Source organism: Folsomia candida, unplaced genomic scaffold, assembly GCF_002217175.1.
Source record: "Folsomia candida strain VU population unplaced genomic scaffold, ASM221717v1 Fcan01_Sc009, whole genome shotgun sequence".
Classification (NCBI taxonomy): domain Eukaryota; kingdom Metazoa; phylum Arthropoda; class Collembola; order Entomobryomorpha; family Isotomidae; genus Folsomia; species Folsomia candida.
The window spans coordinates 4,862,901-4,887,770 of record NW_019091201.1 but is presented as its reverse complement, the minus strand read 5'-3'; the positions used below and the strand labels follow the sequence as shown (position 1 = coordinate 4,887,770).

Genomic DNA, 24,870 nt, shown 5'->3' with positions numbered 1-24,870 from the left:
GCGATGCGTCTATTGAATCGAATAATGGGGCGTGAAGGTCACCTCGACCAGTACCGGAGGACACGGTATCACGAAAAGGCGTGCCAAGTAAGGCGAAGAATCAATTATGAAAAGTGTGTCGCCATTTACAGTGAAGATATGAACAGAAAGATTCAATTGGTGATGAGAAAAAATAGGGTGGACCCTTATCCTGGTTGCTTTTAGAATTGTTTGTCATTTAATTAAATAAGTAAATACGATTAATCTAGTGCTATGTATGATCTAGTTCTATGTTCTATAAAGTAATAGTGAGTCAGTTAATTATTCATCGTAAATAATAAATAAGTTGTAAGTAAGCTTTGTATTTAATAAATGCAGTCCACCTGGTTTTTTAACGTATGTAAAATAATCACTTCAATTTTTGGTGAGCGATAAGCCCCACTCTTTGATAAGTGATTTTTATGAAAATCTAGTGAAATATTTGTTTACATGGAAAAGTATTAAATTTCATTGTGTAACTGCCGATTTTGATTATGCAAAATATCGACCAAACTTCATACCCTTGTTTCTGCATGCATTCACCTGAAATACAGGTAAGTTTACACTTTAAATTTGACTTAACATTATCTAATTTCTTGTTTATCTCTAGATAAGAACATATCCGACTAATTTACCCACTCATCCCCACCATGCCGTGCTGCGGAGACGGTCAGCAATTGACCAATTGCCCACCGGGAAACCCTCCCGCTCGGTTTCGACCCTGTCGCCCACGCCCAGCTCTCGAACAGCTGCAAGAAGACCAGAAACGGTACGCGATGCAGGAGACGGACGATTGTCGGAAAGGAATCGTACGAAAGTACATTTGGTCAACGACTTATCGCGAAATGAACAAAGATGGGGCGCCACTCCCACTCGCAGTGCTGGAAAAGCCAGCCAGCTCGCAAGAGAGACCACCGGGCGATCCGGTAATTTAGTTGAAAAACTATGTATTTTAAATGCAAATGAGTAATTGTAATTAATTATGCACGCAGCTCGCCCGCGCTGCAGAACTTGCCCCTTTCGCCATGATGAATTTGGGCGAAGTGTTCGAAAAATGGGATCGACCTCAAGTGCGAAAGATGGCTGGGAGGTGTGACACCATGTACAACAGACCTGATCTTGGGCACGACTCGTACTTCCAGGAACATCGGCTTTGTCGAGCAAAGTTAGTCAAAAAGTGGTCGCGGAAGCTGTGGGGACATTGACATTGTAGGATAGGGGAGGGACGGGTTTATATAATATGGGGAGATGATGCGGACATCGAATAACTGTGGGGACATTGCCCCCCTCTGTCCACATCCACACGCTTCCGCGACCACTGGAGTCAAACGCCAAGAACGGATAAATATCATGTTGATAATTTATTTTTTAGGTATGCTCGATGTCCCGAAGGTCATGATTTACCAACCAAAGAAAATCTTGAACTGGTTCGGAAAAATATGTTGCGACAACCCTACGACAGAATGATTCCTGGGTAGTTGAAATTTACTGAAAATTTTGAAAATGTGTGATCGTTTCCCGTAATTAAGGATGTATATTAATTAACTAATTATTCTTCTAGGTACGGAGGATATGAGTGCTTCGTTACACCGCCGGTATGCAAAGTGAAGAAAATTTTAAACCCGGCCGATCCTTACGATATTATGACCATGTATCAAGAATGTTTCATGTATGTAAATTATTACTAATACGAGAAGTAATTTGCACCCTAAATTTACCCTAAATTATTCTAGCATGCATCCCAAAGAGGTTTATGAAACTCCGGTGAAACCTTTGAAACCCAGTGATTTTGACAGAATGGGTATCGCCACGAATCCAATTTCAACCCTGGGACGAATCCCAATTCCGGATTGTCAACGTCTCTCCTGCTACTTGGAGTGCAACTGGGACGAATGCCCAAGAGATCAGATGCCTCTACAATCGTGCAATAATTAAAGTATAGTTGTATATACACATTACGTAATTGTAATAAGAAAGAAATCCCAATACAGGAATTTTGTTTATGTCAATACTGAAAAAAAACAAAGGTCACAGAGAAAGCTTTAAATAACAACATTTGCTAAACTACGACGTACTAAACTACAACCCAGGAAAATCTTCGGTGATATCTTCTTCTAGAGGTGGAATACTCAGCTCTTGGTCAGAGTCATTAACTGCGACGACAGCAGGATTGGGGTCACGGCCACCAGGGACGACAGCAGGACTGGAGGCACGGTCATCATTATCGACGGGATTTCCGGTGGGTTGCACGTCATTCCAAAGTTGAGTCATATCGGCGGAAATCATGTTCACCATGTTTTCGCGCGGTTGATGACCAAAGGATATGGTTCCTTGTACCTGAAGGAAAGGTTAAGAAGTAGAGCATTCTTTTTCATACTGCAGATAAAATTGACAATTAGCAACGTAAATAGGACTCAGTGACCAATATTGCTTGACAACTTTACACTTCTAACCATGTTGCGACAAATGAATTGTTTCCAACACAAATTTTCATTTTTGAAGAAATTATTATGTACTGAAAAAATGGTGTGAGTGGACCGTTGCTAAGTTGGAGGATTGAGATGACCCCCTAGGTCAAATCTGGATCAAGTTATCTCACACCCTCCAGTGGGGTGTCAATCGATCGGTCTAGATCATTTTGGTATATTATAGAATTTTGTGAGATAAGAATTGGCTGTAAAATTCCTGAAAAACTTAAATTTTAGAGATATTCTTCGAAATAAACGTTTTAATTTTCCGAAATAGTACACTCGAGATTTTTAGCTTAAAAAATCAAGCTAAAAATTAGGTTGATTTCATCCTTGAGAAGTAAGTCCCTATCTCTGCCTATTCAAAAGTTATTCGAGGTCAAAGTCGTTGGTACTTTTTTGTACTTTTTACCATCGCAAAAGTACCAACGATTTCAAAAATGATTTTTTTTTCGAAATGCTTCATTTGTCGCAACCGTATTACAGTGTCAAGCAACCGTGCTCAGTGACTTATAGCCAAAATCGTCAATCATTTCTCGGCTCTGGAAATTTATTTTAAAATTCTGGACGACAAATTTGTAGAGCAGGGAGTTGCCAATTTAAAAAAATATACACTCCAGATTTGGACACTTTTTTAAGGAGATCTCAAGTTTAAGAGGCCTTCAGAAAAATTGGAACTTATCGAAACTGGCTTAAAAAATACTACAATTCTATTAATCAATTTGCTGACTACGGTCCTTCAGAATTTGGAAATAAATTCCCGGAGCCGAAAAATTATTAAAAACTGTCGATTTTTGTGATGAACCATCGAGTCCTACGTTAAATAGTACATACTAAAGCTTACAATGTCATTCATTTCCAACTCGATCGGAAGAATCACAACCCTTACGCTCATGCACATTAGTTCTTGGAACAATAACTTTGTAGCGTACGGCATTTCGACAAGGCTGCCCTGCATAATTATATAAATTTTGATTAATTTTTCTGATATGAAAACCTTTGACGCCGAAAATGACAAAACTTGAAGATAAATCAGTTACCCTGTCCTTCTGAGATTTGCAAGTCATACACTTAAAAGTAGATTGATATGTTTTTGCTCCTTCCTCCCGCAACTTGACCTGATCTACGGTATGAACTATTTCACGCGTCAAGACTTGACCACAAGTGTGACAGATTGGCGTCGTGTAGTAATCGGATACCTGAGGGGGGAAATTTAATTACAATTATTAACTAAAAATGGATGATTAGTACAGTAATTAAATTATTAGTCACGAGGAAAAGTCGTTCCCGAAGAAATTGCATTCCACCGTGAGCTATGGCTGAGTCGCGTTCCATTTCCCCGAAACGTAAGCCACCTTCTCTGTAAAAAGTTAATTAACGTTGGTAAATTTTTAAATGGCTAGGTAAACTTTTAAATGACGATACAAACAAAACAAGCGACTAATTTACATAAATTCAAGTGTCAATAATGTAATCAATCAGGGTAATAAATTAAATTTATGATGGATAATTACCGAGAAATTCCAGGGTTTGGCTGTCTCACTAACGCCGAAATGGGGCCTCTAGCTCTGAACCGTAATTTATCAATGGTCATGTGTTTAAGACGCTGAAATATAGGAAGTAAATGCTTCAGAGATTTTTTCACAGGAAAAAGAAAGGACGCAAATTCTAGTGAATTTCACTACCTGGTAGTAACACGGACCAATAAAAAATTGCACGTTAATCTTCTTTCCTGTATGTCCACAGTACAAGACTTCATATCCTGACCCTTGGAATCCTCGTTTCCTCAGCTCCGTTTCAAGCTGTGCGGTCAAATCCAATCCAAATCCGTTCTCAAATTCATCGTAAGCACTGAACGGAGGTCGATCCGATATTTTGCCTGCCAATGCAGAAACTTTTCCATCCAACATTTCCAGTAAATGACCAATCGTCATTCGAGAAGGACTGTAAAAAACATAGACGAGATTATAGTTTGACTACCGTCACGTGGTATAAAAAATCATCTTACATTGCATGCGGATTGATTATTATGTCGGGCACAATTCCATCCTTGGTGAAAGGCATGTCCTAATAAATTAATTAATAAACATAAATTTAGGATAATAGATAACATAACATCGCATTGACGATGATAAGCAGCTTACAACTTCGGGTAACGTGATACCAATCACTCCTTTTTGACCATGTCTTGACGCAAATTTATCCCCAATTTGAGGACATCGAACCGTTTTGAGGCGAACTTTACATGATCGGTATCCACTCTCGTTGTCAAACACGACAACATTGTCGACCATGGTTCGTGACGGGTTGATGGGGTCTTTCTTAGTGGGTTCGCCTTTGCCAGCATGGTAAGAAACTGAGTGACAAGGGATCCGAATGGGTTGAGAAACATCCCTTTTGCTGCAGCCTTCTTTGCCTTCTTGTTTTTCACGATTGGGTATGTTTTGTACTTTTCCTGGAATTTTTATGCAAAAAAAGCGACAATTTGATAGCAAATAATTTAATTCTAAAAGAATGCACCCAGTCGGAGGTGGGCAAAGTACTTTGTCAAAGTATTTACAGTATTTTGAGTTCCGTTCTTGCCAGGGTTTAGATTTCCAATGCTGTTGCACCCACAAAAAGACGAGAATCTGCGTGGAGAAGACAGCAGTCGTACGAAAATTCAGGTTTTCTGAAGAAATTTACTTTTTATCCTTATCAAAATACTTTATTTTTAAAAGATCGTGAAAACAATGTAGTTTGACATCGATAAAATGTTAATTTCTTCACAAAACCTGTATTTTAGTATTACTGCTGTTTCCATCTAGATTTTTGTTTTTTGTGGGTGTAACAGCCCAGGAAATCCAAACCCGGGGAAGAACTGAGCTCAAAATACTCTATTTTAACGTACCAAAGATCAAGTCTCCGTCTCTGACTTCCTCTCCGACATATGGTAAGCCATCCTCATCCAAAATTTTAGTTCGTTCCCCTCGAAAAGTTCCGGTTTCTTTATGGTCAGGCTTTTCAAACGTTTCATTCTGCAAAAAAAATGTCAACTTAACAATTTCTGTCTATCTGTACAACACAAAATCACAAAAAACTTGCCTCGTCGCCAAATCCTCGATTTGTTTTTGCCGTGTCGTCCTTAGTTTTGTAGTTCATCGAGCGAAAGAGTCCTCTCTGAATGGCACTCTCATTCATAATCAGGCTGTCCTCCTGATTGTACCCGGTGTACGAACCAATCGCCACGATAGCATTTTGACCCGAAGGATTGGCATCAAATCCGGCAAAGGCTGCGGCTGCTCTGCAGGTGACGAGAGGCCGTTGTCCTCCGTAAAGGACGTGACAGTCCACGTCATATCTGGACTGATAGTTGAGCGCGTAGACGCCAAGCTGTAAAATTAATTCGCAATAATTTACATTTGTATGACGCCAAAGAAAAATATGTACTTACAGATTGTTTTGCAATGTTTGTCTGAAAACAATTTAAAATTTAGCCCTCAAACCCAAAATTAAAAGTATTTCAAACTGTAGGTTCGATTTGTAGTGCAAACGTTTGCTGCCGGGAAAGGGGGAGAAATTTTGAAAGTTTAAGGGAATTTCCCAGCATTTTTAGGGTAAATTTGTTACGGACTGTTGAAATTTTCCGGGAGATTTCTTCCCCCGTTTTCCGAAATCGAACCCACGTTTCAAACCATGTCTCAACCCACTTGAAATGTTAGTCGACAGCTATGACTATGATTGGCGAATGGAATAATAGCCCCACAAACGCCGAGTGTACCACTCGGATCAATTTCGCAGTGAGTGTACGATAACTTTAGAGTATTTTGAGACGTCTGGGAGTCTGGATCCTTGGAGGGTATCAGATTTCTGGGATGCATCGCAATAACTGCATTTTCTTCTTCGGCGGCGTCAAGAAATTCAACTGCTCCAGCTTTGAGAAGTTTAGGCCAGCTAAAAAAAGTAATAGGGAATTTAATTAGTTACAATTTCCCGTGATTTAATTAATAATGAATAATTACTCGAATTTGACAACGGAATTATTTCCGTTCAGTATTCCGACGTGTCCATGCAACTTGAGCAGGTTCCCTTTAACGACGTACAATGGGCGCAATAATCTCCCTGCATCCGTCCTGATTCGAATTTCACGTCGCGAGAAATCTCGAACGATTGAAATTTGATTGCTCATCATGGATGAAAAGTTCAATTTCTTTCGGACTTCTTTTTCCACTTCAGCCACGCCAAGGGATCGTTCTAAACCCTTCTTTTTGTTTTCCCGTTCGCGTTCTGAGCGCATCCTGTGGAATTCTGATAAGTACTCCTGGTACCGGTCAGGATCCCAAGCTCTTCTGAGGGCTTTGAGTTTCTCGACGAGCAAGTCTGACGCGGCGCCAGGGGGACAGGTGTTTACGAGGGAGGCGTTGATGAAGATTTTCGTCTCCCTAATAATTATATTTTTAATATGTACCTAGAAGTAATTAACGTAGGATGTGATGACTCATCGCCAAGGTCAGCACATTTTTAATCATTTCTCGCCTCTGGGAATTTATTTTAAAATTCTGAACGACAAATTTGTAGAGCAGGGAATTGCCAATTTTGTAAAAATATACACTCCAGATTTTGACACTTTTTGAAGGAGGAGATCTCAAGTTTAAGAAGCCTTCAGAAAATTGGAACTCTTCGAAACTGGCTTAAAAAATTCATCCCATTCTATTAATCAACTCACTGACTACAATTTTGTTTTAAAATTTTAGAATTACAGAATTTTAAAATAAATTCCCAGAGCTGACAATTTGTAAGAAATGATTAAAAATGTGCTGATTTTGGCATCGAGTCTTTCGCAATTAATGAAGACTCACGTCGCTAATAAGTGATCATTTTCTTCATCAAGCTGATTGACATTCATCTCCCTCAAGCATCGTCGAATGGGAGAAATCTCCGCATCCACGGAGACATGCGCCATGATGGATAACTGCTTAAGAAATCCGACAGGTTCACCTTCAGGGGTATCGACGGGACAAATGTAGCCAAAAGCCGTGTTGTGCACCATCCTAGGATCAGTCATCCTGCCAAGTCGGTTGAATGGTGAGTTGACCCGACGTAAGTAACTGAGCGTCGAAATCCCGTTGAGTCGACATAGCACCTTTTGGCGGACAGAGAGGACAAATTAGTATTTATCGATTAGTGCGACACACATCTGCGAATAGTGGCGGCGGAAGTTGTGGAACATATGGGAACATTAACATTGTGGGATTGGACTTAAAATTAAAATGGGCAAGATACGATTTCGCCGGATTTCTGTGGGGACATTATCCCCCTGCTTCCGTCGCCAATGTCTACAAAAAAAACATACCTGCGCTACGCCCACACGCATGGAAGGCATCCGTTTAATGCCCCAATTTCCGGTCATGAAAGCGTAATGAAATCCTTCCGTCAACGTGTAAAATGGACCGACTTCCTCGAAAAAGTCATAATTCCGCCCGGTCTCAATTTTCCGAATAATCTGTAGCAGCATTCCTTGCATCCGCTGGTGCAGCACTCTAAATAAAAAATTAACATTTTTATTCAGGGTTAGAAAACTGAGTTTATTTTGAATCGGAAAATTAAAATCGACTCACTTTTTCAACAAGCTGGACATCAATGGTCCCGCTAAATCGTACCGTTTGTTCTGGATATGATCCCGATTGTCACACTCTATCCGGCCGGCCTGCGTCTTGATGAGACGGTTTACCATGTAACCGATGTGGAGTGCTTTGCGAATTCTCGAATTTGATTCGACGCCAACGTGTGGTAAAACCTTCTCGTTGATGAATATCTCACCGGCCAAGTGGTGCTCTTCGTGGGTCACAATTCGACGCGGGGGAGGTTCGTCGGTCGAGAGCAAGTGAGCATTTTGTAGCCTCTCTTTCCTCTTCTGTAACTTTCCTATGTGGAAAAAGTCGTATTTATGAAGAATAATCAGATGCATATCGATGACCCTGCACTAAAATCGTCAAAATCAATACTGTTTAAATCATTTTTCAACTCTGGAAATTTATTTTAAAATTCTGGAGGGAAAATTTGCAGTCAGCAAGTTGCATAATGGAATGGCGGTGAATTTTTTGGGCCAGTTTCTACGAGTTCCAATTTTTCTGAAGACTTTCTAAACACGAGATCTTCTCCTTCAAAAAGTGTCAAAGTCTGGAGTGTATATTTAAAAAATGGCAACTCTTGCACTACAAATTTGTCGCCCAGAATTTTAAAATAATTTCCAGAGCGGAGAAATGATCAAAAATGTGCTGATTTTGATGATTTTAGCAATGATTTATCAAGTCCTAGGTTATCTTATTACCTATGAAAATGATAGCCTCTGCCTGCGTCTCTAAACTTGCAGCTACAGAATTATCCATTGTACTTGTTAAAACTTCTTGGAACTCGATCCCCTCGTTGTCCGTGAATCCAAAAGTTTTCCAAATTGATTCATCGTCAAAATAGCCCAACGCTTTGTACAGCACTTTGAGCGGAAGAGAATCCAAGAGTTCCACGTGCTCGACGACAAGTCCGGGTTTGCGTTGTCGAAACTTTTTCTCGAGGAGGGGTTTGTGCTTTTGGATATAATTCGGAACCCCGAGACCGATCGGTTTGATGTAACAGCCGTCATTAATTAAATCTGTGGTGAAGTTTTGCTCGTCCGGTTTTTTTGTCGAGGTACGATTGATCGTGTTGACGGATGAAGAATTCGGGTTTTTTGGGATCGTTATCCACAAAGCGTTCACTTCTTCCGATGTGGGAGATGCAAATGAGCGAATTTCTGCTTGCAATTCGAACGATGCGGCTTGCATCGGTTTGAAGACAAAGACTTGGTTGCTGGCGAGTCGTTCTTGGGAAATTAAGACCTAGATTTTGGTAGGTAAATATAAATTGGAGTTAGCATAGAATTTATTCGTTCGTAATAATGGAGGTCTCCCAGGGTATGTTCTCCGATTTTGGGCAAATAAGTGTCAATTGATTACAAATTTAATTAGGATGAAATTTGAAAAAGATACGATCTCCCAATGAGCACGTTTGGCAGAGATATTTGCATCAGAAGAGTAGATCTACGCGCAGTAAATTTGGAAAGTGTAAAACTTGACGACTTTAAGGCGCGTTTTCTCCTCTTCGGATGCAAATATCTCTGCCAAACGTGCCCATTGGGAGATCGCGTCTTTCACTAATTTCATTCTAATTAAATTTCTGATAAATTAACACTAACTTGATCAAAATCGGAGAGCACACGCTGAGAGACCTTCATTGCCAATCTTTTCTACTTATCGACATACCTTTTCCTTCCCGTTGATGATAAAATATCCTCCCGGATCGTCCGGATCCTCATTGTGAGCGACGAGTTCTTCGTTGTCAAATCCATGCAAGCTGCACAGCTCGGACTTGAGCATGATGGGGATTTCTCCCATGTTGATGGGATCCCTTGAACATCGGTCGATCGTCTGACCTCCACAGCTATCCACTTTGAAGACTTTATGGAGAAAAGTGACATTGATGGGTCGAGTATATGACAATCCACGGGTTCGACATTCATGCGGATACAACAAATATCTCTCCCCCCTCTGCGTTTCTCGTATTATTTCATTAGAACTTGGCATACTAACTTGAACAGCGCTGACGAGATGAATTTTCTGAAAGATGGGGAACAAAATTATTTAAATTATGAACAAGTCAACAAAAAATGATTGTGGAGAGAGGACCTTGACGTTCTGGAGGATCTCTTCATGTTGGAAGGTTCCATTTTTACAAATAATGTCGGGAAGGGTAAACTTCATAAAATGGTTAAATGAATTCAAAGTCTGCTCCACAGGCCCGTACTTTTCATACAGACTGGTACTAATTTCGGCCCTTTTAGTCTGTAAAAACTCAGCCAGTTTGACCGCCGTCTCGATCGAGATGTCAGGTTCAACTGTAAAATACAATTTAAATAAATGGACGTTGTCGGTTATAATTAAAACGCCGCCTTTCCTCTCTAAATTTAGTAACAAAACGCAAAATTTTTGTAGAAATATTGATAACTCCGCAATAAATCAAATAATAATACCTTCCATGTCCCCATCGACACTGCCCCCACTCGACTCCCCCCCGCCGACATGATTTTGGTGGAGAAATGAATCCTCCTTTTCACTCGAGCTGCTCATATTTGTTGAGCAAATTATTTAAGAAAGTGTTTAATTAACTGAATCAGTCAATCAGAATTGTCCCTCTTTTTACTAAATACAAACTATGATTTATTTAATCAGTTAATTATTTCTGCAAAATATCGTAACTTTAATTTAATAATTGAGGAAATTTTGCCCGATCACGCACGAGGTCGAGATCCAACCCGCTCGAATCGACTCTCGCGGCTGCATCGGGGCTCAATGGAATTCAGCCCAATTATTAAATCGCTCATTACATTTTGTAGGAGAAAGATTTTCATGAAACTCGATCCTTTTTTCATGAAAATTGAAATTCTTTTTTCATAGTTAACTTTTATTACAAATACAAACACATTTTGAGAAAATATAAAATATACTTATTGTTAGTTAGTTGGTTTGGGGGGTAGGGGGTAGAGGAAAAATCAGGTGTTGGTGGGGTGAGAAAACCTCCACTTGATTCAGGCCGGCCAAGATTATTACCATTCGGCCTCTTTCTTAAAGTTTTTTTTATATAAATTGATCTGTCATTAAAAATATAAAATAATTCCATTCGTCCTTGTTGATTGGGAACATTTGTATAAATTTGCATAAATTCATGAATCTTTGGAATAAGAAATGACGACATTGACAAGTTACACCTTATGAGTACCTTTAGCATAAGACACACAGGTAGACACTGATACTAGCAAGATGCCGTTACTGCACTAATTTTACTGGTCTTATCTTCTACCGACAAAGATGATCCAAATGGAATTTCAGGAAACGTGAAAATTCAAGCGCCGTTGTCCCGGTAACAACTACGGCGACGACGACGAAGCCAGTGCAAATCTAAGAGGACCTCTCTCTCTCTCGACAAAATTTTCACCAACCCGTCGTCTCACACTTTTTTGCTTCTCGGAAACGTCCCCATTTCCACCAGATTGTATTTGTACGTCGGACTTTCGTCTTTCTTTAAAAAAAGAATCATCATGCCATGCTGTGGAGCTGCTGGGTGTATCGGGCGCAAGAAGAAAGTTGACCCTGAAACTTTGGAGAGATTGTGAGTTTTTCGAAAAATTATGGGTTCAATTTCAGATTTCAAAAATGAAACTTATTAAAATTACTTCAGGGAAGCGGCATACGCCAAGTTGCAGCAGGCGTCGGACGAGGAATGTCACTCGCTTTTGAAGAAATATTTGACTCAAGATGTTTTCGACAAGCTCAAAATGTGGAAGACCCCATTGGGCGCGTCTCTCATGGACGTTATCCAGTCAGGCGTGGAAAATTTGGATAGTGGCGTTGGCGTTTATGCGCCAGATGCGGACAGCTACACGGTATTTATAATTAGCGGAAGCCGTGGGGACATGTGGGGACATTAATCTTGTAGGATGGGGGAGGGAGGGGTTTATATAACATGGGGAGATGATGGGGACATTGTCCCTCTGTCCACACGCTTCTGATACCATATAATCGTTACATTTTAATTATTGCTTATAAATTTACAAATTGTTATGTATTTCATGTATTTTCAGATCTTTGCCGATCTCTTTGACCCCATTATCGACGACTATCATGGAGGATTTGGGAAAAACGATGTGATTAAATTAAATTTAAATCAACTAATTAATAATTGTGGTGAGAGAGAACGCTCTGAAACAAGTTTAATTATAATTAGCATCATCCCGCAAAAGACTTTGGAGACCTGAGCTCCTTCGTCAACGTCGACCCAGACGGTCAGTTTGTGATTTCGACTCGAGTCCGGTGTGGTCGATCACTGGAAGGATATCCATTCAACCCTTGTCTCACGGAGCCGCAGTACAAAGAAATGGAAGCCAAAGTTTCGAGCTGTTTGACCGGACTGAGCGGAGTCTTGGCTGGAACGTAGGTTTCGAATTAAATAGTTTAATGGGATATTTAATTATGTACCTTAATTAATTACTGGGGTAGGCAAAATATGTTGTTAAAATGGAGTATTTTGAGCTGGGTTCTACCCAAGGTTGGGATTTCCGGAGGTGTTGCATCCACAAAAAGACGAAAATCTACGTGGAGAATGCAAAAGTCGTACGAAAATACAGGTTTTGTGAAGAAACTAACTTTTTATCGAGGTCAAAACACTAAATTTTAAAAAAGTCGTGAAAATAATGTATTTTGACAAAGATAAAAAGTTAATTTCTTCACAAAACCTGTATTTTCGACTGACTACTGTTTTCCCCACGTAGATCTTCGTCTTTTTGTGGGTGTAACAGCCCCACAAATCCAAACCCTGGGAAGAACAGAGTTCAAAAATACAGTAGTTTGCCTATCCCCTGTTGTAATTAATTTCCCACCGGTAAAAATTTGCAGGTACTACCCTCTCCTCGGAATGACCAAGGAAACCCAACAGCAACTCATTGATGACCACTTTCTCTTCAAAGAAGGCGATCGTTTCCTCCAGGCGGCGAATGCGTGTCGCTTTTGGCCCATTGGGAGAGGAATTTACCACAACGATGCGAAGTCCTTCCTCGTCTGGGTCAACGAGGAGGATCACCTTCGCATCATTTCCATGGAGCAGGGGGGTGATTTGGGGGGCGTGTATTCGCGAATGGTCGCCGGTGTGACGGAGATCGAGAAGAAGATGCGCTTCTCTCGCAACGATCGGTTCGGATATCTGACCTTCTGTCCGACCAATTTGGGCACCACGATTCGAGCCTCGGTCCACATCAAGTTGCCCAAGCTGGCAGCGGATAAGGCCAAACTGGATGCGACCGCGGCAAAGTATAATCTTCAAGTTAGTGAGGCGTTATCTTTGATAAGCTTAATGTAGACTTATCGCCAAAGTCAGAACATTTTTAATCATTTCTTGCCTATGGGAATTTACTTTAAAATTCTGACCGACAAATTTGTAGAGGGAGTTCCCAATTAAAAAAAAATATACACTCCAGAGTTTAACACTTTTTGAAGGAGGAGATGTCAAGTTTAAGAAGCCTTCAGAAAAATTGGAACTCCTCGAAACTTGCTTAAAAAATTCAACGCCATTCCATTAATCAACTCACTGACTACAAATTTGTCGTCCAGAATTTTAAAACAAATTCCCAGAGGGGAGAAATGCTTATTTTAAAATGTGCTGATTTCAACAATTTTGGTGATAAGTCCTACGTCAAATTTCGGAGATACAATTTTCTTTAATTTGACTTATCCATGAACCAGGTTCGTGGCACGAGCGGTGAGCATACCGAAAGCATCGGAGGCGTTTACGACATTTCGAACAAGCGACGATTGGGTTTGACCGAGGGTCAGGCCGTGAAGGAGATGCAGGACGGGATTCTCGAGCTTATTAAGATTGAAAAAAGCATGTAATACTAATTAAACTTCTTTCTCAACATGATTTCAAACCGGTTCTTCAAACACAAAATTCGATGTGCAAAATTGGAAATTTAAATCTTGGAAGCTTAAGAGCAAAATAAAACTGCGTTAAAAAATGTCCTTTATTCAACGCTAACTTAATAATTAAAATAAAGTCGACCTCGTAAATTTTCACGTAAATAGAAACATACTTCTTTATTAGGATAATCATCATGACATTCGGTCGGTAAAGTCAACAATACAATACTGGAGGATGAGTTTTGAATAATAACGTGGTGTCGTTTGTAGCATGAACGAACTTAATAATAAATAGGATAATTAACTAATTAATTATGTAACGTACATATGCATCACACCAAATACCACCCACACAAACAACAACAATTATGTAAATGATTAACTATTATTATACCACTAATTAAAATGTAATTATTCTACTACCAGTTAAAAACTTGTCTTAAATATATGTAGTTTCTGTCTGATATTTTGTACTCAAAATCATAGCCACGATTGGAGGCAGTAATTAATTAATTAAGGTAGACTCATCGATCTTTCATGCTTTCTTGACTTTCAACTTAAAATATTTCTGAAAAGGTACATTTCGTTTTTTAGGGATACATACTTTTTGACACAGGAAAAAGATGAATTGAATACTTAATAATTATGTATGTAATATCATCATTCAACAAACAACAAGGTGCAAAAACGACACATTATTATTATTTGAACATTTCTAACGTTTGTATTCGCTGAAGACGACGACAGCAGCAGCAGCGTTGTTGTTGCACTCTTAGAAAACTGGTATTAAATCATTACTGATCGGAGTACATACATATGCATGACTTTATCGGTACTGGTAAAAACGGGCATTACCGTTTAGTAATGTTGTCGTAATGAAAAATTCCCCATTCTGAAACAAACTACTACCAATCCGGTCACAAGTTATTACCAAATCAATACCAGTACCGAGTATATATCTGACTCTACCAGATTTTTAACGTGTTTGTTGACCCCTCCTCCAATATCATACGCCTTGATTTTGATGAAATGGAAACTCATTCTTTGACGAGGAAGAAGAACTGCTTCCATTACTTTTCGTGTTATGTTGAACTAAACCGTTGTTGTAATACTGGTTTAATAACGTGCTGGAAAAGTCGTGCACCCCGTTGTCACTCCTCGTCGTCGTGGTGGTCACGTGGTGGAACGCACTGTTCGGAGGGGACGATCCTATTCCCTCCGATACGTTATCATGATGCGCGATGTATTCGCCTCGATCAAAGTTGAAGTGGGGGCCGGGTCGGGACGTGAAATTTGTGCTGATTGCAGATGATGAAGAACTGCTGTTGTTATGTTTAAGTTTGTTCGGGGATTTTACCGTGATGGTAAAATCCTCGTAAAAATTGGGATTGGCATCACTGGATTTTGAAGGGTGTCGTTCCGCCTCGATGGTGGGTGGACGAGACGCGGACGTGGTGGAAATAGAGACGGCGTGACTGTAGGGAAAAGCGGATTGTGAATTGGACGAGGCTGACGTCGCGGAGGAGGAAATACTCGGCGACACACCACCACCGCCGGGGCGATTCCTCTTCTTTGAAATGGGGATGACTTCAACGTCCGATGCAAATGTGGAGGGGGGTGTCCCCGTCCGGGAGAAGATTTGTGTAGGACACGGAGGGAATAGGAATCCGGGTGGAAAGCTGGAATTCGAGTTGGAATTGTCGTCCATCAGCAGACGATTTCGTCGAGAAGAAGAAGATTCTTGTTCCTTGTGTTGGGTAGAAAGGCCGGAAAATCTGGCGAGATAGGATAACTTTTCGAGATTAGAGGTGAAATTTAGTCCACTCATTGGTCCTCCTCCTCCGTTGATGGTGGCCGCGTCTAAAAGCGCGTTTAAACTTGAAGATGACGAGGATTTTGTAAAATCGCTGTTTAGCTTTGACGACGAAGGTAGCCCGACTAGAGGTGATTGTGGAGATTGGGGATTTAATGAGGCCGATGACGACGGCCACATGGTGACATCTCCGCCAGAATTGCTGCGGGTATTGGTCACTTGAAGGTGGTGCTTGTTATGCGTGTAGAAACTGGCGGAGGGTGGGAGCGGTTGTTCAGTGGAGGTGGAGGAGGAGGAGAATGCACCAGAGTGAATGTAGTCGTTGGTGTAGGAATGATGGTTGGGGAGTTTGAGGAAGGAGTAGACTAAGGTTTGCAATTGTTCTTTGGACAGCTCTTGCGTCGGAGGGACGGTTAGGATGGGAAATCTTGAATTTGATGCGTTGTTTCGGACAGCGATCAGTTTTCCGTTGCTGATTCGGAGATATGTTCCTTTTTCTGAGCGAAGAACGTAAATCTTTTCGCCGCCCATGAGATACCTGTAAATAATTTTATGCATAATTTTATGTAAATGGGATAATTATGACAATGGAGATCTCCCAGCGTGTGCAATAAGATTTGGTTAAACTAGTGTCAATCGATCACAAAATTAATTGAAATGAAATTTGCAAAAGACACGGCCTCCTAATGGGCACGTTTGGCAGAGATGTTTGCAACCGAAGAGGAGAAAACGCGTCTTAAAGTTGACAAATGCTACACTTTCCAAATTTACTGCGCATTTACTCCTCTTGGGATACAAACATCTTTGCCAAACGTGCCCATTGGGAGATCTTGTCTTTCGCAAATTTCATCCTAATTAAATTTGTCACTAATTTTCTCAAAATCTGATCGCATACGCTGGGAGATCTCCATTATTAGTTAATCATTAATTACATGTCCGGTCCTCCGCTCGGGTCGGCGAGGAAGGAATCCTTCTTCAGTAAAATACTCTGGACACAAATCCCCTTTGCTCGCAAGGCTGGGACGTGATGCTCAAATTTGTCTTCTTGGACTACAGGGTGTGACGAAGAACGGAAGCTTGAAGATAAAGACGCGGAGGACGTGAGGTAAGAAGAAGAGGTGCGATGAGATGAGGAAGGCGACGTGTTGGACGCAAGGAGGGAGGAGGTTGTCGACGACGTCTCTCGAGGATAGTACGCCGCGTATGATGGACGAGAGTACGAGTAACCAGACGCGCTTTGAAGCTCTGCCGTCCGCTTTTCCGTGAGATAGTTGCGATGCGCGAGCCGTTTTTCGGTGGCTGAGAGACGTTGGCTTTTCTGGTCGATGAGGAGTGATTCATGCTCAAAAGGTTCCTAATAATGGACAAATCTTATTAGTATTTCTACTTCCGGGATGATATTGTCAGTTTGTTGTATTACCTGCGTCAATTTGTCGCCATGTCGAGCCAACACATTTTGGAGGATTGGATCCGAATAGTTTTCTGGGTTGAGGTCACACTTGATATACTGTAATTTGTCGAGATGGTCGTGTTTCAGGACGAGAAAGGAGCTGACGTCTTTGCTTTTGAATTGGGCTGGTAAAATTATCATAATTATTAATTAATTATTCATATTATTAAATGGGCACGAATGTTGAAAATGCATACGTTTAAAATTCATTTCATCAACGACACGGTCGCTCATCCCCCGCTTGTTGATTTGTCGGTCGTAAATCCTTTTTTCCAGAGTGCAATCCGACACAAATCTAGAAAGCAAGCAAAGATTTTATAATTATGTCTTAATTGCACTAATTAATTAATTATTGATCATATATGTATCTACCGATAGATTTGACACGGTTTGGTTTGCCCATATCGATAAATTCTGCATACAGCTTGACAATCGTGGCACGGATTCCATCTAAAACAAAAAATCGTACAATAAATTAAATTCGATAAGGTCAAAGTTATCTTGAAAAAATTGCAACTCTTACGAAGCATCCAACACGACAACCCTGTTAGCTCCGGTAAGATTAATTCCTAAAGATCCCGCCCTCGTCGACACCAAGAAGACAAACACTCCTTCCAACTTGTTGAAGTTATTGATCAGTTTTTCCCTCTCGAGCCCCGTCGTGCTCCCATCGAGTCGATAATATTGAGCGTTCTTTGCCCAATTAAACTTTTGCTGGAGAAAGTATTCCACCAAATCGAGGGAGAGCAGGGTTTGAGAAAATACTAACAATTTGTCCTTAACGTGCACAGTTTCTTGTATAATTTCAAACAGGATTTCAAACTTGACTCCATTCTCGAGGATTCCGGGGACATAATTTTCGAAAATTGGGAGCGCCCAGTCCAACGAGAGGGCCTCGGATCCGGACCGATTTGAAGTTGAAGACATTGGAGAATAGTCGAGCGTGCTTCGACGAAAGTCGAAACCGCTTCCGTCAAAATAGGAGATTTGAGGGGAGCCTTCCTTCTCCTTCTTTTTTCTGCTGGTTCCTCGTCGCCTCGATTTGTTCGACCAGTTTGACCCCCCACCGCCCGTTCCGCTATTCAGCTCGTCCAGGTCGAGATCGTCGAGGATGCTTTGCTTTCTCCGTACAACGTTGTACAAAGCGTCGGGATGGTTCCAGATTTTACAGCAGACGGCAAAAGCCTTGATGGGATTTGCGCCACACTGTCCGTCCGTATTATTGTCGCTGAGATATTGCATAAACTCTTTGTACAGGTTGTATTGCACGGTGGTCATTTTGAGGAGGAAGACCCACTCCTTCTTTTGGGGGAGGGCGGAGTGAAGCACTGTAAAATTGGGGGATAATAAATAAATCCGCTGGACTTTACAAAGGACTGAATGACTCATCGTCAAAATCTGCACATTTTTAATCATTTCTCGGCTCTGGGAATTTATTTTAAAATTCTGGACGACAAATTTGTAGAGCAGATCGTTGCCAATTTTTCAAAAATATGCACTCCAGATTTTGACACTTTTTGAAGGAGGAGATCTCAAGTTTATGAAGCCTTCAGAAAAATTGAAACTCGTCGAAGCTGGCGTAAAAAAAACTCAGCGCCATTCTATCAATCAACTCACTCACTTGAATGACTACAAATTCGTCTTCCAGAATTTTAAAATAAATTCCCAGTCAAGTCGAGTCGAGTCGAGAAATGATTAAAAATGTATTAATTTCGACCGCATTTTGGTGACGAGTCATTGAGTCCTTCGTTAATTATTTAGACCATAATTTTACCAGCATGCGAGCGCCGTTGAACGAATCCTTCGAGCAACGAGTGAAGGACGTGGGATCGAAACCTCATTAATCGTCTGTCCTCCGGGGTGGAATCGACACACTGTCCGTTGGAAATTGGTCGTTCAAACATGTTGGAAAATTCCACTTTTGAGCCCAAGTAATTCGGTCGGATAAAGTCCACCTGGGAAAAGATTATTATAAATTAATTCCAATTCTAGAGACGCTAATAATCGTGAGCTCGATTTGTGGTGGAAACGTTGAAACGCGTTTGCCGGGAAAGCAGGGGACGATACTTTTTTAAGCTCCGTTTTTTACAGATGATGGGACTTTTCGGGACAGTGGGAACATCCCCAGTTTTCCAAAAAAAAAACGGAAATCGAACCCACGCAAGCTAATAGTTGCTAACTCCTCACCATGCACCAATACTCCATCAAATTATTCTGCAGCGGGTAGCCCGTGAGGACGACGCGACGCCGTGTCCTAATAGCTTTCAGGGCTTGAGAAATACTAGCCCCACTATTTTTGATGCGATGTCCTTCATCACAAATGACCAGATCTGGCCCAGGATCTACCAGGCAGGAGTAAATGTTGCTCAGACTGACGGCTTCGTTGGAATACTCGTCTCCCCCAGAAAATGGGAAGTTTGGGGGTTGTTTCTTCCCAGATTTCTTCAACTTTTTGAGCGCAAGCATCCTATACATTTCGTACCCGATGAGCATCACGCCTCCTTTTGTGGACCACTCGCTTATAATTTTTTCCCGGGCTTGTAACGTTTTTACGGTTTCGTTTAGAACGTAAACTTCAAATTCTCTCAAGTGTATGGCGTCTCCTCCTCCGCCTCTCGCTTCGCCGCCATCGTTGTCGGGATCTGATTCTTGTTTTTCCGGTGCGGCGGAATCTTCCTCGGTTTTCTCGAATAGATTTAAAGTAGAATCAAAGCTCAAGTTTAGCGAGACTGTTTCGCTGATGGAGTCGGTGAGGGAGGCCGGACTGGGTGGGTTCTTCGGCGTGGTGGTGAGGTTATCAGGGTTGGCGGGAGTTGCAGGGTCCTTCTTTACTGGCTTTTTCTTCTTTTTGGATACAGTTTTCTTTGTTGGGAGCCAAACGTTGAATTCGTTGAGCCAGTTTTGTATCGTGTTTATAGGGACGATGATTAATATACTCTTGGCACGGGCTGCGCGGAGAAATACGTCGCAGAAAGAGACGGCCTGAAGTTTAAAGAGAAAAATGTATAGTACAAAAAACATCGACTAACAATGGAAGTCGTCTGACAACGTATGCTCTCTGATTTTGATCAAATTAATGTTGACAATCGAATATCAAATTTAATTAATGTGAAATTTTCAAAAGGCATGAGTTCACAATGCGCAGATTTGGAAAGTGTAAAATATGTCAACAACTTTAAGGCGAGTTTTCTCCTCTTCGGATGGAAATATCTTGCCAAACGTGCCCATTGGGAGATCGTGTCTTTGATAGATTTCACACTAACTAAATTTATGATGGATTGACACAAGTTTGCACAAAATCGCAGAGTACACGCTGGGAGACCTCCATCCTCACTAGTTTGCTCGAGTTAATTTACCTGCAAAGTTTTTCCCAATCCCATCGAATGCGCCAGGATACAACCAAACCCACTGGCCGTATTGAATCGGTCGACGGACTCAACAACGTTATCGTATAAAAATCTAATACCTCCGATCTGTGAGCAGAACGTAATCATTTTGTAAATGTAATCGAACCATAATTCATAATTAAATAGTTTTCTCATAAATTAAAATACCTGATGCGGTTTAACAATCCTTGAAACTTGCGGTGCCAAAAATATGTCTGGATCTTCATCCGGATGTCCAACATTGACCAAAACCCTTCCCTCACTGTCCAAAATATTTAATTCGTCCAAATTCCTCTCCTCCTTCTCAATCGGGTCCTCACTTTCCGGCGTCGGGCTGAGAACGACGCAATCATCGTCACTGTCATTATCACCACCACCACGCCCTCCTCTCCCCCTACTCCCCCCACTTCTAATACTACTCGACTCGCTTATCACTTCACTCTGATGATGATGTTGGAAATACGGCAAATGGTGGGACGATAAGGAGGCAGAGGAAAAGTGGTGATTAATATTATTATTATGCGAATAATGATATCCATTCCCATTTGTCGCACTACTACTTGTTGTAACCGGGTTATCACAATTATTAGTATCGTCTTCGTCCCCAGAACTTATCGATATAACGTTTTGGTCATCGAGTAGGAAGTCGGAAGAAGAAGCGTCACCACTCGGCAATAATGGGAAGGATTGCTGTCCGTATACTCCTTCCGTCGGGTGGATAAGATGGCTTCTCAACTCGGATAAGGTAGAAGAATGTTGAGGATATTGAACGATATTATTATTATTATTACTAGTAACACAAGTTTTTATTTCATGGTCGTCATCCCGTTCGTCGTCTGAAGACAGAACAATTTCCTCTTGGGGAAGTTCACTCGACACGAAAAGTTCGGAGGGTGGTGGGGAAAGATAAGTGGCGTCGATTACGACGCCGTGTTCGTCACCAATGGGAAGAGGTGGAGGACCACTGACTACGTCGTCTTCACATTTAATAACAGCAGGGGCAAAGTCACTCGTACTTATCAAAGGGGCACTACTTATCAAAGGTGTTGGAGAGGGGACGTTCATTGACGATGATGACGACGACGATGCCGCCGCGTTAGCTGCAAGGGTTTGAGCTTGCAGTAATTTTAACTGCTGCAACTTGAGAATCATTCGTTCCCTTCGTTCCGCTTCTTCCCGTTGAGCCGCTAAGGTTTCTTCGCCTAGATTTTCCGTTTTGAAAATGTCCTTAATATTCTTGCGAAGATTTGCAGCCTTCTTTTGTGCGGCTGCTTGAGCTTCAGCTTTTTGTACGGCGGCGGCTTTAGATTTTGCAGTTTTTTTCGAGTCCTTCACCTTCACCGGGGATGGGGTGGTCGATGATGGTTTCAATTTCTTGCGTTTCTTTTTCTTCTTTGTGGGACTTTTTGAAGGGGTGGATGATTTGCTAAGCTCGGTGTTAGAAGTAGGACTCTTATCGTTATCGGGGGGAGAAGAAGCGGGGGGCTCGTCGTCAGTTTTGTCTTCCAGAACACATTTATCGGTTTCAACTTGATTCCCATTTGCATCAGGTGAAGCTGCGACTTTTTTATTGGTTCTGTCGCTCCCATTTTTTTCTAGCGCGTCGTCATCTCTTTTTTCTTCTAAAGAATTGGAAAGTTTTTGCCCCGACGTGTTATCGAGCTTATCCAACTTTGACCTTTTCACAGGAGGAGGTTCTACTTCCAGGTCTACGTCAAGTTGTTGTAACTTTTCCTCCATTTTGTTTAGCCTACAAAAAATTAGTCGACTCTTTTAAATAATTAAACTGCATAGCTTATTTTTTTAAAAAAGAACGAAACAAAAACCAAAGCCAGCAAGAAAAGTGCATATTTTTTTAAGAGAAATCAAAGTGCAGGGTAGTAAATATTACATAATTTATTGTGTATAAGCAAATCAATAAGTACAAAAAAGAGTGGAGACACACGTACCTAGTTAGATTGAGACTGACTCTGTGTGTGCAGAACTTGGGTTTTCCAATTACTGATTCATTTTATCGCCACTACTACGAAAACAATTATATACTACGACGAGGACACATTTTCTTGTTGATGATGACTAATTAAGAATAATCTGAATATTCACTGAATAATTATTGACAAGTAAATTATTTATGTAACAAACTATTTCTGACTACTTCTTGATTGGACTTTTTTTTAGTTCATTTCTTGACAAACTTTAAGTATTTCTTGGCATCGAAGCCGTCTTCTTCGAGAAACTCTTCATCCAGTTTCACCTTGGTTTTCAACTTTCTTCGTTCCAATCTTGCGTTCCGGGCGGCTTCAGAGAGTAGAGAGACATCCACCGGAAGCTGAAATTATATAAGGAGAGAACAATGAAATGAAATGGAATCAATACATAAATAAATAAGTAAAGTAATAATGGGGTTGAGATGGGTAAAGAGATAGAGAGGGAAAGAGGAGGCTGACCAATATTTCGTAGAGGAAAATCTATACTGTTGAAATTGTTTGACATATGACCATCGACATAGTAAACGTAACCAATCAAGTCGACAACCAAGTAAACTTCTCAAGTGTACAATTATGTCGAAATTTGACATGGGTATCAATTCAGCATTCAATTTTTAGTATTGATTTTGCTAAGGACACGTCCTTGACGGAAACTAAAATACGGAAAAGTAGAACAATGAAAGACAACAAGTTTTTAAATTTTTTTAACTTCCTCTTCTACACATGTATTTGATACTAAACATGCAAATTTACTAGTACTAATTGTTAGTACATTAAGTGATTTTACGTTATCATCACCTGATACAGGCAACCCAAGCCATCATCAATTACCATGACCTACCCATTGATATAAACACCAGACCACGCGAGGTATGCGCTGATAAGGTATGAACAGTGGCCGCGGAAGCAAAGGGACAATGTCCCCACGGTTGTTCGATGTCCGCATCATCTCCCCATCTTATATAAACCCCTCCCTCCCCCCATCCTACAATGTTAATGTCCCCAGCTGTCCCCACGGCCACTGATAACGTACACATGCATATGGGTTGAGTACGCGGATTAGTTATATAGATTTTCGCGAATTCGTCAAATTCATTGAATAACTAACTAAGTAACCATACCACGACCAAACTATTTAGAGCTCGTGACTCAATTGATAAATAGTATGCATGCATACATAAGAGCAGAGAGACATCCTACCTACGTAACGTAACATAACAATGTATAAATGATAATAATGATGCTGGTTGGTATTATATATGTTTTAGTTATTTAGTTGTTCCCCACTTTACATGGATGGATGGATGGATTGGATCAGTGTTTGTTCATTTTTTTCGTACCTTTACCTACGTAACTAACCCATGTAATGTACGTACATACTTATGTAAGCAAACACCACTTTTACATAACAAAACCGTCTAATCAAATTCTACAAACAACACGAGAGAGAGAAGACCGTATTTCAGTAAATTCGGCAAACAAACCTAAACTCATGAAACAATTTCATGGAAAGAGCTGCTTCATGACAATGACATGAAATACGAGTTTGTTTCTGTTTACAGAGATAATGCAATTTTGAACGGGGGAGGAGAAAATCCAGGTAAGCTGCTTTTCATGACAATCTCGGAGGAGATGATTGAATTTCTGGGGAGAAAAAAAGTAAAAAGTTCTGAAAAGTTTTTTCAAATTTTGAATTAATCAAAATAATGGAATATATATGTTGCTTGAATTGAATGTTAAGTTGTATGTATTACATGGGGGAGAACATTGGGTTTCGGTCATGTCATTCAATTCATGACGAGTAAATACTTATGTACACACTATCAGTGGCCGCGGAAGCTGTGGGGACATTAACATCGTAGGATGGGGGGAGGGCCAGGTTTATATAGGATGGGGAGATGATGGAACAACCGTGGGGACATTGTCCCTCTGTCCTGTCCGCGGCCACTGCTATACTCACAAAATAAGAGAGAAGAAGAATTCGATACGTTTGAATTATTGAGTGCAAGACAATTATGAAGTTGAATGGATGGATCCCCAGTCCAATTTCCATTACACGAGGAGCGAACAAGTTGGTCGACATGTAAAGTCTAAACAAACAGGAAGGAAATTTATGGCACACGCCCATCCCATGCGTGAAATTCGGTGAAATGAAATGATGCAAATTTTACTAATGGATTTATAAATAATTAAGTAGCGGAAGTTTGACATACTAAAAAACCCGTTAATTGTTCCCAAATTTTAAGACTTTATAATATTTTAAAACG

General features: G+C 40.7%; 4 protein-coding genes across 5 annotated transcripts; 2 read left to right on the top strand and 2 right to left on the bottom strand.

The window, feature by feature from the left end:
• Positions 1 to 202: 202 nt before the first annotated feature.
• LOC110853761 lies at positions 203 to 1,983 on the top strand. 2 transcript variants are annotated; one of them, XM_035855001.1, is made up of 6 exons: positions 203 to 572; positions 629 to 944; positions 1,011 to 1,183; positions 1,391 to 1,492; positions 1,580 to 1,687; positions 1,752 to 1,983. In XM_035855001.1, exons 2-6 carry the CDS (start codon positions 669 to 671, stop codon positions 1,951 to 1,953), a joined length of 861 nt encoding a protein of 286 aa, XP_035710894.1. In that variant the 5' UTR covers positions 203 to 572; positions 629 to 668; the 3' UTR covers positions 1,954 to 1,983. The 2 variants fall into 2 exon arrangements, with proteins under 2 accessions (XP_035710894.1, XP_021957772.2); XM_022102080.2 differs by having other exon boundaries at positions 203 to 944.
• Positions 1,979 to 10,825, bottom strand: LOC110854205 (DNA-directed RNA polymerase II subunit RPB2). The gene is made up of 20 exons (XM_022102611.2): positions 10,531 to 10,825; positions 10,187 to 10,395; positions 9,764 to 10,117; positions 8,797 to 9,340; positions 8,084 to 8,390; positions 7,819 to 8,005; positions 7,325 to 7,608; positions 6,488 to 6,907; positions 6,176 to 6,419; positions 5,920 to 5,940; positions 5,571 to 5,858; positions 5,377 to 5,503; positions 4,631 to 4,941; positions 4,495 to 4,553; positions 4,172 to 4,430; positions 4,001 to 4,092; positions 3,759 to 3,846; positions 3,527 to 3,685; positions 3,331 to 3,438; positions 1,979 to 2,355 (listed from the first exon to the last, which is right to left on the bottom strand). The coding sequence occupies exons 1-20, from the start codon at positions 10,625 to 10,627 to the stop codon at positions 2,098 to 2,100; spliced, it is 4,416 nt and encodes a 1,471-aa protein (XP_021958303.2). The 5' UTR covers positions 10,628 to 10,825; the 3' UTR covers positions 1,979 to 2,097.
• A 230-nt stretch (positions 10,826 to 11,055) lies between these two features.
• Positions 11,056 to 14,299, top strand: LOC110853759 (arginine kinase Lit v 2.0101). Its single transcript, XM_022102079.2, has 6 exons — positions 11,056 to 11,666; positions 11,736 to 11,940; positions 12,139 to 12,201; positions 12,282 to 12,487; positions 12,950 to 13,373; positions 13,793 to 14,299. Exons 1-6 carry the CDS (start codon positions 11,596 to 11,598, stop codon positions 13,940 to 13,942), a joined length of 1,119 nt encoding a protein of 372 aa, XP_021957771.1. The 5' UTR covers positions 11,056 to 11,595; the 3' UTR covers positions 13,943 to 14,299.
• On the bottom strand, positions 14,125 to 22,889 carry LOC110853758 (helicase ARIP4). Its single transcript, XM_022102078.2, has 11 exons — positions 22,565 to 22,889; positions 20,784 to 22,365; positions 20,586 to 20,702; positions 19,417 to 20,211; positions 19,004 to 19,184; positions 17,753 to 18,557; positions 17,602 to 17,679; positions 17,427 to 17,524; positions 17,200 to 17,354; positions 16,712 to 17,133; positions 14,125 to 16,317 (listed from the first exon to the last, which is right to left on the bottom strand). Exons 2-11 carry the CDS (start codon positions 22,353 to 22,355, stop codon positions 14,973 to 14,975), a joined length of 5,568 nt encoding a protein of 1,855 aa, XP_021957770.1. The 5' UTR covers positions 22,356 to 22,365; positions 22,565 to 22,889; the 3' UTR covers positions 14,125 to 14,972.
• Between the last annotated feature and the right edge of the window lie 1,981 nt (positions 22,890 to 24,870).